The 17690-nt window shown below is 38.4% G+C and overlaps 1 protein-coding gene across 1 annotated transcript in view; it reads left to right on the top strand.

Moving 5' to 3' along the window:
• MUC19 (mucin 19, oligomeric) overlaps positions 1–17690 on the top strand; it is a 211467-nt gene that overhangs the window by 12583 nt on the left and 181194 nt on the right. The window contains 8 exon segments of the mRNA XM_033223489.1: positions 712–861; positions 2886–3035; positions 12988–13137; positions 15426–15611; positions 15757–15921; positions 16008–16190; positions 17006–17188; positions 17277–17318. Coding sequence (XP_033079380.1) covers positions 712–861; positions 2886–3035; positions 12988–13137; positions 15426–15611; positions 15757–15921; positions 16008–16190; positions 17006–17188; positions 17277–17318 — 1209 coding nt within the window.

Below are 17690 nucleotides of genomic sequence, written 5' to 3'. Positions count from 1 at the left end.
GCCTTGCTATCCATGAGGAAATATCTGAGGCTGGGTAATTTATGAAGAATAGGGGTTATTTATCTCCTGTATTTGAAGGCTATATAAGAAGCATGGCACCAGCCTTTACTTCTGGTGAGGGTCTCTGGGTGCTTCCGCTCATGGCAACGGCCGAGGGCAGCTAGCCTGTGCACCATGAGAGAGGAAGAAAAAGAGAGAGAGATGAGGAATGACAGTTCTGTGGGAACTAACAGAGCAATAGCTCATTCATTACCAGGAGGACAACACCAAGCTATTCCTGAGGGGTTTGCCCACGTGACCCAAACATTTCCCAACAGGCCCTACCTCCATCACAGGGATCAAATTTCAACATGGGTTGTGGGGAGACAAACTCCTAAACAATAGCAGTGGGAAGAGGTGGGTTGCTGGAACTTGGGACTTATGAATGGGGAAGAAAGCAGATTGGGGAGTTTCTGCTCTGTCCAGGAGAAGAGTCTCTCTAGCACACATCAATGATTGAATTTCCACAGCTCAATTCTCCTCTCTTTCTTAAGGACTTAGAACCATGACAAAAAGACATGGATAGGTGGGATATGTTGTTCAAGTGCCGCCAGAATAATAAGACTTGTATAAAATAAAAAAGTGGCTTTTCTTAGTGTCATAATCAGACCACTTTTATAGTCTATGCTAACAATGCTGTTTTCAAATAAAATCTTCTGTTATTTGCTGTAGGTAGCTTCTCTTATGGTAGTTCATCCTCTGGTGACTTGGACAGAAAAAAGCCACTCTTTAGCTTGGAATTTGGTTTTCCAGGAGAAGCTGAAGACAAGTCCAGACAACGTCAGGATGCTGGGAGTTCAAGGTCAGAAGACACCCCAGCAGGTACTGTTACAGAGAATACACTTACCTAGCAAGCATTTTTTTTTTTTTGGATAATATGATAATCTTTGTTTTATTGAAGACGTAGCCTTAATAGAAATGTGAAGACCCTATAGGCACTAATGCTAGCTCCAAAGAGAGTGCTAAATTCTGTCTTTAGAGAATTCTGGCAAAGAGGTTTGCAATAATTATTGTCCTGGTAATATTTATCTTGTATGCTATCTTTTTATGTAGTATCTTAATTGCTATTATAATATATTTCAGTGTATAAATTAATAATTTAAAGTGCTTCCTGGACCCAAATGTAGTATAAGATCTCTCTATTCACATTTCTGTAATCTAACCACCACTTATTTCCTACATTAGGATTCTCTTTTTAAATTACACCCTTAATTTGCTAAACAAATATTATAAAGCAGAGTTTCTAAAAAGTTCATGGCCTGCAATTTTTTGGGGAGGAAAAATTTTTAGTGTCCTTAGGTGAGGTATTTCATCTCTTGTTGTATAAAATTTTAAATGTCTTTAGGTGAGGTGTTTCGTCTCTTTTTGTGTTAGTTTATTCTCATGCTGCTATGATGAAATACCCAAGACTGGGTACTTTATAAATAAAAGAGGTTTAATTGACTCACAATTCTGCATGGCTGAGGAGGCCTCAGGAAAGTTACAAGCATGGCAGAAAGTTCTTCACGTGGCGACAGGAGAGAGAAGAATGAGAGCCCAGTGAAGGGGCAAGCCCCTTATAAAACCATCAGATCTTGAGAACTTACTCATTATCACAAGAATAGCATGGGGGAAACTGTACCCATGATTCAATTACCTCCCACTGGGTCCCTCCCACCAGATTGGGGGATTATGGGAACTACAACTCAAGATAAGATCTGAGTGGCAACAGAGCCAAACCATATCACTTGTTTAACACATTTCTTCCCCCTGGCCAGTCCAAACTTTTTCTTTATTTTCCTGGTCCCTGAAATCTGTATGGTTTGTACCTCTACAAAAAAAAGAAAGAAGGAAGTCCAGTGAAATAAATACTTTCAATATTTTATATGAAAATTTAATATTTGAGTTCATGTAATGAAAAGGCAGTAACCGCTTTGGGTGTAGAGGGTGTGGTTACGATATCTTTAGGCAGGACATAAAATTGTATATCTTTCCATGAGGTTGATACTATTTTATGCACATTCATTATGTAGTCTTCATTTAATAGTAAAATAAATTTTGTTTAAGGGAACTTTGTTTTAGAAGTGTTACTTTGTTTAACAGGCCAAGGGCACAGTCAGGGGTCAAGAGTATAAATGCAGGTATACACAAAATTAAAAGTTATAAATAAAATAACAAAATAGTACATAAAATACTTTTTTCCCTTCCTTGACGACAATGTATTTGTGACAACCTGGAAGGCAGGTTCCAATGTAGAATTTTCATCTTTATTGGAATTCAATACGAGAATAAGGTTGGCTGTGCCCTAGGCAAGGCCCCTACAGCATCTCTCTTTCTAACTCCTGCTTACTCCCATACTGAGAGGGATGCCCTAGTTTTACTATTTCAGTCCATCTTCTTCCACACACTGGCCATCCCCTGTCCATCCTTCAGACCTAGGGTTTCAATCAGTGTAATGTGGTCTCACCTGGAAGAAAAGGTCTTGGGAAAGATGCCCATGTAGGCCCAGATTGTGAGTTTGTCTGTAGCCCTAGGGACTTAGGACATGGTCCAGAAATGGGGTAGGGGATGACACAGACTCTAGGTAGGCAGGCCTTCTTCACCCTCAGCCTGTAGCCTCTGCTCTCTGGGGAGCATCATGACCCAAGGAAGGCCAGAGTGAGACTTGCATAGGTCAGATTAGGAACTTCCAAAATGTTTGGATTAGATGATTAAGTCCCAGTGGTATATGTTGTTTCAAGTGCTGTTAGGATAATGGGATTTATACAAAATAAAATGTGGCTTTTCATAATGTCATAATCAAATGACTTTTATATTCTGTGCTAATAATGCTGTTTTCAGATAACATCTTCTGTCATTTGCTGTAGGTGGCTTTTTTTACAGTAGTTCATCCTCTGGTGACTCAGACAGGAAAAAGCCACTCTTTAGCTTAGGACTTGGTGCTCCAGGAAAGGCTGAAGACAAGTTCAGAGACCGTCAGGATGCTGGAAGTTCAAAGTCAGAAGACATCCCACCAGGTACTGTTCCAGAAAAACATATGTACTTAGCAAGCAAGTGCTCTTGATTTTCATTTTGGATAATCTGATACCCTACGTTTTATTGAAGACAAAGCCTGCATAGAAATAGTGGAAACTCTAAAGACACTATTTCCAGGGCCAATGAGAGTGATAAATTCTGTCTTTAGAGAATTGTGGTAAAAAAGTTTACATTAAATTAATTATGGTCCTGATAATATTTATTTTTAATTATATCTTTATATTTATTATCTTTATTGTTATTATGACCAATTTCAGTATATAAATTAATTATTTAAAATGCTTCCTGGACCCAGATGTACTGTAGAATCTCTCCATTCACATTTCTTTTATTTATTTATTTATTTATTTTTAAATTATTATTATTATACTTTAAGTTCTAGGGTACATGTGCATAACGTGCAGGTTTGTTACATATGTATACTTGTGCCATGTTGGTGTGCTGCACCCATCAACTCGTCAGCACCCATCAACTCTTCATTTATATCAGGTATAACTCCCAATGCAATCCCTCCCCCCTCCCCCCTCCCCATAATAGGACCTGGAGTGTGATGTTCCCCTTCCCGAGTCCAAGTGATCTCATTGTTCAGTTCCCACCTATGAGTGAGAACATGCGGTGTTTGGTTTTCTGTTCTTGCGATAGTTTGCTGAGAATGATGGTTTCCAGCTGCATCCATGCCCCTACAAAGGACACAAACTCATCCTTTTTTATGGCTGCATAGTATTCCGTGATGTATATGTGCCACATTTTCTTAATCCAGTCTGTCACTGATGGACATTTGGGTTGATTCCAAGTCTTTGCTATTGTGAACAGTGCCGCAATAAACATACGTGTGCATGTGTCTTTATAGCAGCACGATTTATAATCCTTTGGGTATATCCCCAGTAATGGGATGGCTGGGTCGTATGGTACTTCTAGTTCTAGATCCTTGAGGAATCGCCATACTGTTTTCCATAATGGTTGAACTAGTTTACAATCCCACCAACAGTGTAAAAGTGTTCCTATTTCTCCACATCCTCTCCAGCACCTGTTGTTTCCTGATTTTTTTTTTTTTTTGAGACGGAGTCTTGTTCTGCCACCCAGACTGGAGTGCAGTGGCCGGATCTCAGCTCACTGCAAGCTCCGCCTCCCGGGTTTACGCCATTCTCCTGCCTCAGCCTCCCGAGTAGCTGGGACTACAGGCGCCCGCCTCGTCGTCCGGCTAGTTTTTTGTATTTTTAAGTAGAGACGGGGTTTCACCGTATTAGCCAGGATGGTCTCGATCTCCTGACCTCGTGATTCGCCCGTCTCGGCCTCCCAAAGTGCTGGGATTACAGGCTTGAGCCACCGCGCCCGGCCTGTTTCCTGATTTTTTAATGATTGACTTTCTAACTGGTGTGAGATGGTATCTCATTGTGATTTTGATTTGCATTTCTCTGATGGCCAGTGATGATGCGCATTTTTTCATGTGTCTGTTGGCTGTATGAATGTCTTCTTTTGAGAAGTGTCTGTTCATATCCTTTGTCTACTTTTTGATGGGGTTGTTTGTTTTTTTCTTGTAAATTTGTTTGAGTTCTTTGTAGGTTCTGGATATTAGCCCTTTGTCAGATGAGTAGATTGCAAAAATTTTCTCCCATTCTGTAGGTTGCCTATTCACTCTGATGGTAGTTTCTTTTGCTGTACAGAAGCTCTTTAGTTTAATTAGATCCCATTTGTCAATTTTGGCTTTTGCTGCCGTTGCTTTTGGTGTTTTAGACATGAAGTCCTTGCCCATACCTATGTCCTGAATGGTATTACCTAGGTTTTCTTCTATGGTTTTTATGGTATTAGGTCTAATATTTAAGTCTCTAATCCATCTTGAATTAATTTTCATGTAAGGAGTAAGGAAAGAATCCAGTTTCAGCTTTCTACTTATGGCTAGCCAATTTTCCCAGCACCTTTTATTAAATAGGGAATCCTTTCCCCATTTCTTGTTTCTCTCAGGTTTGTCAAAGATCAGATGGCTGTTGATGTGTGGTATTATTTCTGAGGGCTCTGTTCTGTTCCATTGGTCTATATCTCTGTTTTGGTACCAGTACCATGCTGTTTTGGTTACTGTAGCCTTGTAGTATAATTTGAAGTCAGGTAGCGTGATGCCTCCAGCTTTGTTCTTTTAACTTAGGATTGTCTTGGCAATGCTGGCTCTTTTTTGGTTCCATATGAACTTTAAAGCAGTTCTTTCCAATTCTGTGAAGAAAGTCATTGGTAGCTTGATGGGGATGGCATTGAATCTATAAATTACTTTGGGCAGTATGGCCATTTTCATGATATCGATTCTTCCTATCCATGAGCATGGTATGTTCTTCCATTTGTTTGTGTCCTCTTTGATTTCACTGAGCAGTGGTTTGTAGTTCTCCTTGAAGAGGTCCTTTACATCCCTTGTAAGTTGGATTCCTAAGTGTTTTATTCTCTTTGAAGCAATTGTGAAAGTTCATTCATGATTTGGCTCTCTGTTTGTCTGTTACTGGTATATAAGAATGCTAGTGATTTTTGCACATTAATTTTGTATCCTGAGACTTTGCTGAAGTTTCTTATCAGCTTAAGGAGATTTGGGGCTGAGACAATGGGGTTTTCTAAATATACAATCATGTCATCTGCAAACAGGGACAATTTGACTTCTTCTTTTCCTAACTGAATACCCTTTACTTCTTTCTCTTGCCTGATTACCCTGGCCAAAACTTCCAACACTATGTTGAATGGGAGTGGTGTGAGAGGGCATCCCTGTCTTGTGCCAGTTTTCAAAGGGAATGCTTCCAGTTTTTTCCCATTCAGTATGATATTGGCTGTGGGTTTATCACAAATAGCTCTTATTATTTTGAGATACATTCCATCAATACCGAATTTATTGAGCGTTTTTAGCATGAAGGGCTGTTGAATTTTATCAAAGGCCATGTCTGCATCTATTGAGATAATCATGTGGTTTTTGTCTTTGGTTCTGTTTATATGCTGGATTACGTTTATTGATTTGCGTATGTTGAACCAGCCTTGCATCCCAGGGATGAAGCCCACTTGATTATTGTGGATAAGCTTTTTGATGCGCTGCTGGATCCGGTTTGCCAGTATTTTATTGAAGATTTTTTGCATCGATGTTCATCAGGGATATTGGTCTAAAATTCTCTTTTTTTTGTTGTGTCTCTGCCAGGCTTTGGTATCAGAATGATGTTGGCCTCATAAAATGAGTTAGGGAGGATTCCCTCTTTTTCTATTGATTGAAATAGTTTCAGAAGGAATGGTACCAGCTCCTCCTTGTACCTCTGGTAGAATTCAGGTGTGAATCCATCCGGTTCTGGACTTTTTTTGGTTGGTAGGCTATTAGTTATTGCCTCAATTTCAGAGCCTGCTATTGGTCTATTCAGGAATTCAGCTTCTTCCTGGTTTAGTCTTGGAAGAGTGTAAGTGTCCAGGAAATTATCCATTTCTTCTAGATTTTCTAGTTGATTTGCATAGAGGTGTTTATAGTGTTCTCTGACGGTAGTTTGTATTTCTCTGGGGTCGGTGGTGATATCCCCTTTATCATTTTTTATTGCATCTATTTGATTCTTCTCTCTTTTCTTCTTTATTAGTGTTGCTAGTGGTCTATCAATTTTGTTGATCTTTTCAAAAAACCAGCTCCTGGATTCATTGATTTTTTGGAGGGTTTTTTGTGTCTCTATCTCCTTCAGTTCTGCTCTGATCTTAGTTATTTCTTGCCTTCTGCTAGCTTTTGAATGTGTTTGCTCTTGCTTCTCTAGTTCTTTTAATTGTGATGTTAGAGTGTCAACTTTAGATCTTTCCAGCTTTCTCTTGTGGGCATTTAGTGCTATAAATTTCCCTCTACACACTGCTTTAAATGTGTCCCAGAGATTCTGGTATGTTGTATCTTTGTTCTCATTGGTTTCAAAGAACATCTTTATTTCTGCCTTCATTTCATTATGTACCCAGTAGTCATTCAGGAGCAGGTTGTTCAGTTTCCATGTAGTGGAGCGGTTTTGATTGAGTTTCTTAGTCCTGAGTTCTAATTTGATTGCACTGTAGTCTGAGAGACCCTTTGTTATAATTTCTGTTCTTGTACATTTGCTGAGGAGTGCTTTACTTCTGATTATGTGGTCAATTTTGGAATAAGTGTGATGTGGTGCTGAGAAGAATGTATATTCTGTTGATTTGGGGTGGAGAGTTCTGTAGATGTCTATTAGGTCTGCTTGGTGCAGAGATGAGTTCAATTCCTGGATATCCTTGTTAACTTTCTGTCTCATTGATCTGTCTAATGTTGACAGTGGAGTGTTGAAGTCTCCCATTATTATTATATGGGAGTCTAAGTCTCTTTGTAAGTCTCTAAGGACTTGCTTTATGAATCTGGGTGCTCCTGTATTGGGTGCATATATATTTAGGAGAGTTAGCTCTTCCTGTTGAATTGATCCCTTTACCATTATGTAATGGCCTTCTTTGTCTGTTTTGATCTTTGATCATTTAAAGTCTGTTTTATCAGAGACTAGTACTGCAACCCCTGCTTTTTTTTGTTCTCCATTTGCTTGGTAGATCTTCCTCCATCCCTTTATTTTGAGCCTATGTGTGTCTCTACATGTGAGATGGGTCTCCTGAATACAGCAGACTGATGGGTCTTGACTCTTTATCCAGTTTGCCAGTCTGTGTTTTTTAATTGGAGCATTTATTCCATTTACATTTAAGTTTAATATTGTTATGTGTGAACTTGATCCTGTCATTATGATATTAACTGGTTATTTTGCTCGTTAGTTGATGCAGTTTCTTCCTAGCCTTGATGGTCTTTACATTTTGGCATGCTTTTGAAATGGCTGATACCGGTTGTTCCTTTCCATGTTTAGTGCTTCCTTCAAGATCTCTTTTAGGACAGGCCTGGTGGTGACGAAATCTCTAAGCATTTGCTTATCTGTAAAGGATTTTATTTCTCCTTCACTTATGAAACTTAGTTTGGCTGGATATGAAATTCTGGGTTTAAAATTCTTTTCTTTAAGAATGTTGAATATGGGCCTCCACTCTCTTCTGGCTTGTAGAGTTTCTGCCAAGATATCTGCTGTTAGTCTGATAGGCTTTCCTTTGTGTGTAACCCGACCTTTCTCTCTGGCTGCCCTTAAGATTTTTTCCTTCATTTCAACTTTGGTGAATCTGACAATTATGTGTCTTGGAGTTGCTCTTCTGGAGGAGTATCTTTGTGGTGTTCTCTGTATTTCCTGAATTTGAGTGTTGGCCTGCCTTACTAGGTTGGGGAAGTTCTCCTGGATGATATCCTGAAGAGTGTTTTCCAACTTGGTTCCATTTTCCCCCTCACTTTCAGGCACCCCAATCAGACGTAGATTTGGTCTTTTTACATAATCCCATACTTCTTGCAGGCTTTGTTCATTTCTTTTTCTTCTTTTTTTCTTTAGACTTCTCTTCTCGCTTCATTTCATTCATTTGATCCTCAATCGCTGATACTCTTTCTTCCAGTCGATCGAGTCGGTTACTGAAACTTGTGCATTTGTCATGTATTTCTCGTGTCATGGTTTTCATCTCTGTCAGTTCGTTTATGGCCGTCTCTGCATTAAATATTCTAGTTATCAATTCTTCCACTCTTTTTTCAAGAATTTTAGTTTCTTTGCGCTGGGTAAGTAATTCCTCCTTTAGCTCAGAGAAGTTTGATGGACTGAAGCCTTCTTCTCTCTACTCGTCAAAGTCATTCTCCGTCCAGCTTTGATGCGTTGCTGGCAATGGGCTGCATTCCTTTGGAGGGGAAGATGCACTCTGATTTTTTTAATTTCCAGCTTTTCTGCCCTGCTTTTTCCCCATCTTTGTGGTTTTATCTGCCTTTGGTCTTTGATGCTAGTGACGTAGTGATGGGGTTTTGGTGTGGGTAAGTCCTTTCTGTTTGTTAGTTTTCCTTCTAATAGTCAGGACCCTCAGCTGTAGGTCTGTTGGAGATTGCCTGAGGTCCACTCCAGACCTTGTTTGCCTGGGTATCAGCAGCAGAGGCTGCAGAAGATAGAATATTGCTGAACAGAGAATGCTGCTGTCTGATTCTTGCTCTGGAAGCTTCGTCTCAGGGGTGTACCCTGCCATGTGAGGTGTGAGGTGTCGGTCTACATCTGGGGGGATGTTTCCCAGTTAGGCTACTCAGGGGTCAGGGACCCACTTGAGCAGGCAGTCTGTCCATTCTCAGATCTCAGCCTCCGTGTTGGGAGATCCACTGCTCTCTTCAAAGCTGTCAGACAGAGTCGTTTGCATCTGCAGAGGTGTTTGCTGCTTTTTTTTGTTTGTCTGTTTTTGTTTCTGTTTTTGTCGTTGTTTAGCTGTGCCCTGTCCCCAGAGGTGGAGTCTACAGAGACAGGCAGGCCTCCTTCAGCTGCTGTGGGCTCCACCCAGTTTGGGCTTCCCAGGGCTTTGTTTACCTACTTAAGCCTCAGCAATGGTGGGTGCCCCTCCCCCAGCCTGGCTGCTGCCTTGCAGTTAGATAGCAGACTGCTGTGCTAGCAATGAGGGAGGGTCCGTGAGTGTGGGACCCACCCGGCCAGGTGTGGGATATAATCTCCTGGTGTGCCCGTTTGCTAAGACTCTTGGTAAAGCACAGTATTGGGGTGGGAGTTACCAGATTTCTATAATCTAATAACCGTTCATTTTCTACACTAGGATTCTCTCTTATATACTTAGTTTACTTAAATAGTAGCATAAAGCCAAGTTTCTAAACAGTGTGTAGGCTGCAATTTATTTTTATTTATTTTTTTTTTAAGGAAAAATTTTAAGTATCTTTAGGTGAGACATTTAATCTGGTTTGACATATCTTTCCCTGCTGGCCTATTTAAACTTTCAATGTACTTGCCTCGTCTCTGAAATCTTTAGAGTTTATACCTCTACATGGGAAAGAAAGAGGTTCAGTGAAATAAACAACTTTAATATTTTATATGAAAAGTTGATATCTGAGTCCATGTAATAAAAAGGCAGAAAAAGCTTTGGGTGTAGGGGTGTCGTTGTAATATCTTTAGGCAGGACATAAAAAACTCTTTTCATGAGTTTGGCAATATTTTATCCTCATACATTATGTAGTGTCCATTTAATGGTGAAATAAACTTTGTTTAAGGAAACTTTGTTTTAGAAATGTTAATTTGGTTAGCCAAGGACAGGCCAAGGGCACAGTCATGGTCAAGAGTATAAATGCAGGTATGTACATAATTGAAAGTTACCAATTAAAGAAACATAATAGGACATAAAATGTGTTGCTTTTTCTACCTTGACAAAAGTACACTTGTGACAACCTGGAAGGCAGGATCCAATGCAGGATTTTCAGGTTTATTGGAATTCAATGCAAGATCAGTGTTGACTGTGCCCTAGCTAAGGTCCCCACAGTCATGCTCCTCCCGTCTCTGGCTTATTCGCATACTGGGAGGGACATCCCAGCTTTTCTATCTCAGTCCATCTCCTTCTGCACACTGACCACCCCTTCCCCATCCCTCAGACCTAGGGGATCGTATTTGCAATGTGGTCTCACCTGGAGAAGAAGGTCTTAGGAAACATGCCCATGCATGCCCATGTAGCAAACTAGGGACTGCAGCCCTGGGGCCCTAAAATGTGATCCAGAAAGGGAGTCTGGGATAGCACAGGCTCTGGGTAGGCATAATCCCTTCACTCTTGGCCTGTATTCTGTGCTCTCTGAGGAGTGCCACAACCCCAGGAAGGCCAGAGGAAGATGTGGTTAGAACAGAACAAGAATCCCTGTTGCCTGAGAGCAAGAGAGCTACCATCCAAGGCTACCAATTGCAAATGGAGGAACCAGATGGGTTTGCATTAAGAGTTTATACTTTTGCTGTGACTGAATACTGCTTTGCTTCCTTCTGCTTTGTCAGCAAACTAAAATATTTACAAAGGTGCAGCTCTGAAACTACATGACATTGAAAAAGACAATGAGAAAGATGGTAAAAGAGAAAAAGAAGAAGAGTGTGTAGTGAAGAAGGGTAGATAGAGGGAAAGAGGAGAGAAAGAGGTGAAATACTGTATATAGGAAGAGTAGTAGAGGTAGCAGTGGTTGAAGGGTTAGGTAATTAAACAATAGTATATATTGGCTATTCATAATTTAAACATTGTTTTAGTCCTAAAACAAATGCCCACATGCACATTTTATATTTCAAAATTTCTTAAATGTTGAATGCCTTTCCCTAATACTACATAATACATTATTATTTTGACTATTCTCATAATCACAGATATATTTTATTTTTACTATTTGCTTTAGAAAAGTAGAGATACACTTTCTAGAAACATGGAAAATGGCTAAGAATTCCAAGACAGGTTGTTGGGGAAATGTCTTTAAAAACGGTTTCCTGCCCCCTCTGAAAACCTGTCCTGACAGGCATCTCACTAAAAAGATTGCAGACACACAGAAATATTTCTCTATTATAAAACAAGCAGATAAAACCCATTACATGTAAGTTATGAATATAAGAAATAACTAGTTCTCGAGTGGATTTGACAGCATCATTAGCCATAGGGTTCATCCTACATTTACATGGTAGTTGGGGTAGCCACCTGTGTTTGCTGATTGCTTTTAAAAGAAAAAAGAAGTTTCTTGTGTATTATGACTGGAGGTAGGTTTGTGATTTGTAGCCAAACACCAGTGGAAGTTAGGCTCCTACCTCCCAGGAATTTAGGGTATAGGGAAGCATCTTCCTTCATGACTACATTTCAAAGTGTTGGCCCCCGCCCCTTAAAGAAACATTCTTGGGGTGTTTATTTAGTCTTTAAAAATGTCTATATACATTTCAGAGAGCTAGAGAAAGTACTCACAAGTTTTCTTCAGGAAATGATCAAAGAAAAGGTATTTGTGGAGGGAGAAGTCTCTTTCCTTATTTTAATGCAGAATTAAGCCACTTATTTTATTTGTATTTGTGATTACATAGTCTTCAAGTATTACTTACAAATCATTCATTTCATTTTTTTGTCTATTTGGTGACCAAAATTTATGTCTTCCACAACTCTACAGGAATATTACAGTTATTAAGATGTTAGTAATTCTTAAATATTTAAATTTTATATAGAGATTTCAAAAAATATACAAATGGCCTGATAGAAAGCATATATACTTCATGTAACAAGCTGTTTATTACCTTAAGAAGTGGTCTTTGTTGGTGACTACATTTATTAAATAAATACTGAGTGCCCTCTATTGTTGAGGCACTGGTCTGGACACCTGAAATCCCTCTCTCAATAGAACAGGCAAAGAAAACTTGAGTTTATGGAGCTTAAAATGTAGAAGAAGGATACAGTCAATACTCCATAAACATTAAAGACAGTGATAAAAGGTGTATCACAAGGGGATATATTTTACCTTGTATATTACAAGGTGACAAATCTGTGGGATAAAACAGAGTAATATAATGGTAACTGGGAGTGTAACAGTGGAGTGAGGTTGCAATTTTAAGTTGTCAGAGTGTGCCTCATTGAGATGAAACTTAAGGAGGTGGATGGTACAATTAATTCATGAGTAAGTGTTTGCATGGTTTCTTCCTTGCAGAAATACAGACAAGAGAATCAGGCATGTCATCTCAATTTTATCAGCTATAAGGAACAGTAGCCAAGGACAATGTGGATTCAACAAGGCAGAAAATTTTGACTGGGGGAAGTGGGATGCTGGAACTTGAGGCTTAGGAATGGGGAAGGAAGCAGACTGGGGAGTTTCTGCTCTGCCCAGGAGAAGAGTATCTAGTACACATCAATTATTGAATCTTCATAGCTGGATTCTCCTCGACTGAAGTTTTAGAAACATGACCAAAAGATACAGATAAGGTGATTAAGTCAACCAGTGGTGTATGTTGTTCCAAGTGTTGTCAGGATAATGAGACCTACTCAAAATAAAATGTGGCTCTTCATGGTGTCATAATTAGACTACCTTTTTAGTCTGTGCTAGCAATGTAAATGTTTTTTTCTTCACTGTAGGTGGCTTTTTTTATGGTAGTCCATCCTCTGGTGACTCAGACAGAAAAGAGTCACTCTTTAGCTTTGAATTTGGTGCTACAGGAGAGGCTGAAGACAAGTCCAGAGAACGCCGGGATGTTGGGAATTCAAGGTCAGAAGACAGTCCAGCAGGTACTGTTCCAGAAAAAATATGTACCTAGCAAACAAGTGCTTTTGGTTGTCATTTTGGATAATCTGACAATCTTTCTTTTGTTTGCAGCACATGGCTTTAATAGTCATAGCTACTCTAAAAGCACTGATTTCAGGGCCAATGAGAGTGATAAATTCTGTCTTTAGAGAATTTTGGCAAAGATGTATACATTAAATTAATTGTTCTCCTGATAATTATTTTCATATGTGCTCTTCATACTTGGTACTATTATTCTAATGATGAATTATTTTTCTGACAGTTTTTACTGTATAAGTTAATAATCAAAAATGATTCCTGGGCCCAAATGTAGAGTAGGTTCTCTCCACTCATGTTTCTGTATCTAACCACAATTGATTTTCTATATCAAGATTTTCTACTGAACTTACATATCCGGTTTGCTGAGTGATATGATAAGGAAGAGTTCCTAAGCAGTTTGTGGCCTGCAATTTTGTTTTTTGAGGGAAAACATTTAAATTTCTTTAGATGAGTTGGGGTCTTGCTGGTTCAATACAATTTTTCCTACTGTTCTACTCAAATTTTTACTATACTTGCCTGGCCCCTGAAATCTCTATAGTTTGTACCTCTACAAAATGGGAAGGAAGCAGTCCCAGTGAGGAAAATAAGTCCTATATTTTACATTAAAAATTAATAGTTTTGTCTCTGAGGTGAAAAGGCAGAAACAGCTTTGGATGTAATATCTTTACGAAGGATACCAAGTATTTAATTTTCCACTCACCTGTTTTGGGACTGACAAACTCAGTAGGACTAAGGAGATAAGACAGATCCATTTACTCTTGTTTACATTAGGTGTTAGTCATTTTCTCATGTTCCGTAGAGCACAATAAAAGCTTATCATCAACAGCCCCAAAGCTTCATCTTTCTTATGGAATCTTTCAATTCTCATGATAAATTGGTTGCCATTCTTACTCCTGATTCTACTACGTAGAAATATATATGGAAAGATAGGAATAAGGGAGATCAAGGAATATATCAGAAACTAAAATGCAGCTCTGATTCAAGCAGTGTGCAGGGATTACTTTCTTGTATCGTATGAATGAATACAACTTTTCTGTGGTAATGATTGTATTTTTGTATGGTGGATGAAATCAGTTCAGCAGGTGATACTGTTTGGTGGTACTGCTTCAAATCAAAATAAAATTGGTAGGGGTCCCCGATCAAAATGGATTAGATGTAGGTACAGTAAATGGATTAGCTGACTCTGATTCTGCTGCCAGGGAAACAGGCATTCTAGGTTGTTTCTTAGTTTATGCTTTTGTCAGAATAATCAATTAATTGACTGATTTAATTAGCAAAGCAGGAATTGGTGGTTTTTTTTTTTGACAAATACAGATTTAATGTTAGAGGAATTCATGAAAAAAAATTTGTAAACTCTTTGTCTGGTTCATTAAAAATTTATATTAAGTTCAACAGAAATCAGCAATTTAAACAATTTAGTGAAGAGGCAAGTAGGTTTGAGGCTTCCCAGGAGCTTAGACCTGGGACAAAGAGTGTCTATCTCCAGTCTTTCACACTAACCTTTGGGGAAACCATTTAACCTCTCTTGTTCACAAGTTTTGTCATCTGGAACAGGTAAATCTTGGGCTCTTGGGTTTGAATGACATCTACCACGTTAACTTTTAAAATTCCATTACTCATATTTGGATTAGTTTTCTTGAAAAAGAAGGCTGGAGAAAATAAATTTACAAAAGTATGGATGAATAACATTTCATATTCGGAAACTAGAGCCAATGAAGGAAGTGAGTGTCAAGAAAGTATAGTAACTCTAGGTATTTTTGATTTAGAACAATTTACCATAAAAGACATGGACATTAGTAGAAACAGGAAGAACAAGGAGTTCACTGGTCATAAATCCACAGACCTTGGTGCTCATGTCAGTGACTAAGGAATTCTGATTGAGAGACTATTAATACAAAATACAAATAATTCTTATTCTTTGTATATTACTCCCAATAACAGTTTAATTTTTCATTAGGCAGAAACATTTTGGCTTTTGATTTTGGAGTTGGTGGTGAAAGGAAGAATGAATTGGGATTTGGTTTTGGAAATTCTGGCTCAGTTGGTGTTAGTGGTCTTCAACAAAAGGCTATGGTGAAAATGAAATACAGAACACTGGAAATCAAGTTCCAGTGATGTGGATATTACTATTCAGGTTTTTGCATCAAAATAAAGAATCATAAGATGTGTTAAAATACTCCCTTGGCCACAATGATTTTTTTTCTATTTCTCTTTCTTTTTTTGTTTTCAGCAGATAGCACCAACACACGATATGGTGCTGGTGTTAGTAGCAGTGGTGCCTCTCTGAATATGGGATTTGGTTGGAGGGCGTCTGATGAAAAGGGATTGGAAGTTGGTAGAGCTGATGGGAGTGAAACTAGAGGCAGTGGATCTGCTGGGGGTGAAACCATAGTCTTTGGATCTGATGCAGGTAGCTCAGGTATTCCAACAAGACTCACTCCTCAAAATTTTGGATTGATTCAATTAATTAACTGGTTAAAATACTTTTATTTTAATGTCACTTGATAGCAAAGAGATTAATTAATTAATATTAACTTTAATCATATTTTGATTTTTTCCATTAGTTGGAACTGGTTATTCTGGTTTGAAACTTGGAGCAGGGAAAGGTGATGCTGCATTTGGTTTTGAAGTTGCTGATTCGAATTCATTTGGTGACAGTGGCATTAGTAGCAAAACAGTTGAAGGAAATCAAATGAGTACTTCTGGAGGATCTGTTTCCATTGATCTAGGTATTAATATCCGACTTTTGTGCATAAAAATGTCTGAATCATAAAATAGTTTCAATACACTGTGACAATTGTTTTATATTCTGCAGGTGATACCAGTTTAAGAAGTGAGAATCAATTTGTTGGTGGTGGCTCTCGAAATTCGATATCCAATTTATGGGATTCTGGTCAAGAGGGATTTGGAATCAATGAAATTGGAGGGAATGGAATGAGTGGCAGTGTATCTGCTGAGGCTGGATTCAAAGGTTTTGGATCTGATGGCAGTAGCTCAGGTATTCCAGCCAGTTTCTGTTCCTGAGATATCCACCTGAATTCCAAATATTCATTTATTTAAAACTATTTTGATTTTCTGTTAGTGGGAATGCTTGAGTCTCTTGAATTTGGACTTGGAGGAAAAAAACTTGGAGCTGGATTTGACTTTAGGTATTCTGATTCAAGGAAATTTGGTGATAATGAGCTTAGTGAAAATGGAATAAAAGTTACTAGAGAATCTAGTTCCAGTGGTTAGGTATCAATATTTAATTTCTTTGCATAAAAGTTTGAATCATAAACTTATTGAAATACATTCTGATGATAATCATTTTATATAATGTAATTGGTACCAGAGCAATAAAAAAGGGATTTTTTTGTGTGATATATGAGAAAATTTGGGTTTTGGTTTGGAGAAATTTGGTCAAAAGGGATTTGGAAGAAGTGGCTCTGGTTGGAATGAGCAGAGCAGCAGTAAATCTCATGTCAGTGGCACAGGTGGTTTAGTCCTGGACTCTGCTCTGGTGAAATCTAAATTGATTTCAACCTTTCATCCATTATTTTATTAACATTTTATTTCTTCACCAGTGGGAAAGTCATGGTTGTTTGAATTTGGACTTGGATAAATGAAGGGTGGAGCTGAATTTGACTTTAGAGATTCTGGTTTAAATCAATTTGGTGACAATGGCAATAGTAGTAAAGATTTTTATGGAAATGGAGTAGGTAGTTCTAGAGGCTATAGTGCTAGGTACTGATTGTTAATTTCTGTGCAGGGACAATTCTGAATCATGGTATGCATTAAAAGTAATTCTAGTGATCATAATTTTGTATTCAACAGGTGACTCAAGTGCAAGAAATGGGTTTGAAAATTCTAGTGATATCTCTGAAGATTCAGAAGTCATATTGGGGTCATCTGATCAACATGAATTTGAAGTCAGTAGAACTGGTGGGAATAGAAAGAGAAGCAGTGAACCTGCTGAGGCTGGAAACTTGAGTCCTGGATCTGATGTCCGTGACTCAGGTATCCTAACCTGGACTCTATTTCCAAGAAATTCCAATTAATTTCTTTCTTCTTTATTTCTTTTAATCATATTTTGATTTTCCATTAGGAGGAAACACTTGGTCTTCTGGTTCTGGAAGTGGTGGAGGAAGTAAGGGTGCAGATGGCCTTGGTGTTGGTGCTTCTGGACTAAATGAATTTGGTGAAACTGGCCTTAGTGGTTCAGGTACCTGTGATAATGGAAGCAGTGTTACTGGATCTTATTCCTATGGCATAGGCGTTGAGATTTCCGATTATCAGAAAATCAGAATTCTAAGAAACATCTTACAATGACAATGAAAATTGTAAACATTATTAATAGTAATTTAAAAGGAATTCTGCATTCTCGAATGTTGAAATATTCTTAGATGTGATCAGGCAAATGATGTTTAACATTTGTTGGCATAAGATGTAGAACTGGTTTCACGGCTGTGAATATATCAGTGTGGAATTCTTTTTGTTGCCTTTATGTAAAATTGATCTG

The sequence above is a fragment of the Trachypithecus francoisi genome, unplaced genomic scaffold (assembly GCF_009764315.1).
Source record: "Trachypithecus francoisi isolate TF-2019V2 unplaced genomic scaffold, Tfra_2.0 Lachesis_group11, whole genome shotgun sequence".
NCBI classification, from domain to species: Eukaryota; Metazoa; Chordata; class Mammalia; order Primates; family Cercopithecidae; genus Trachypithecus; species Trachypithecus francoisi.
The sequence above is the reverse complement of the archived record's forward strand: the minus strand, read 5'-3'. Positions and strand labels throughout refer to the sequence as shown.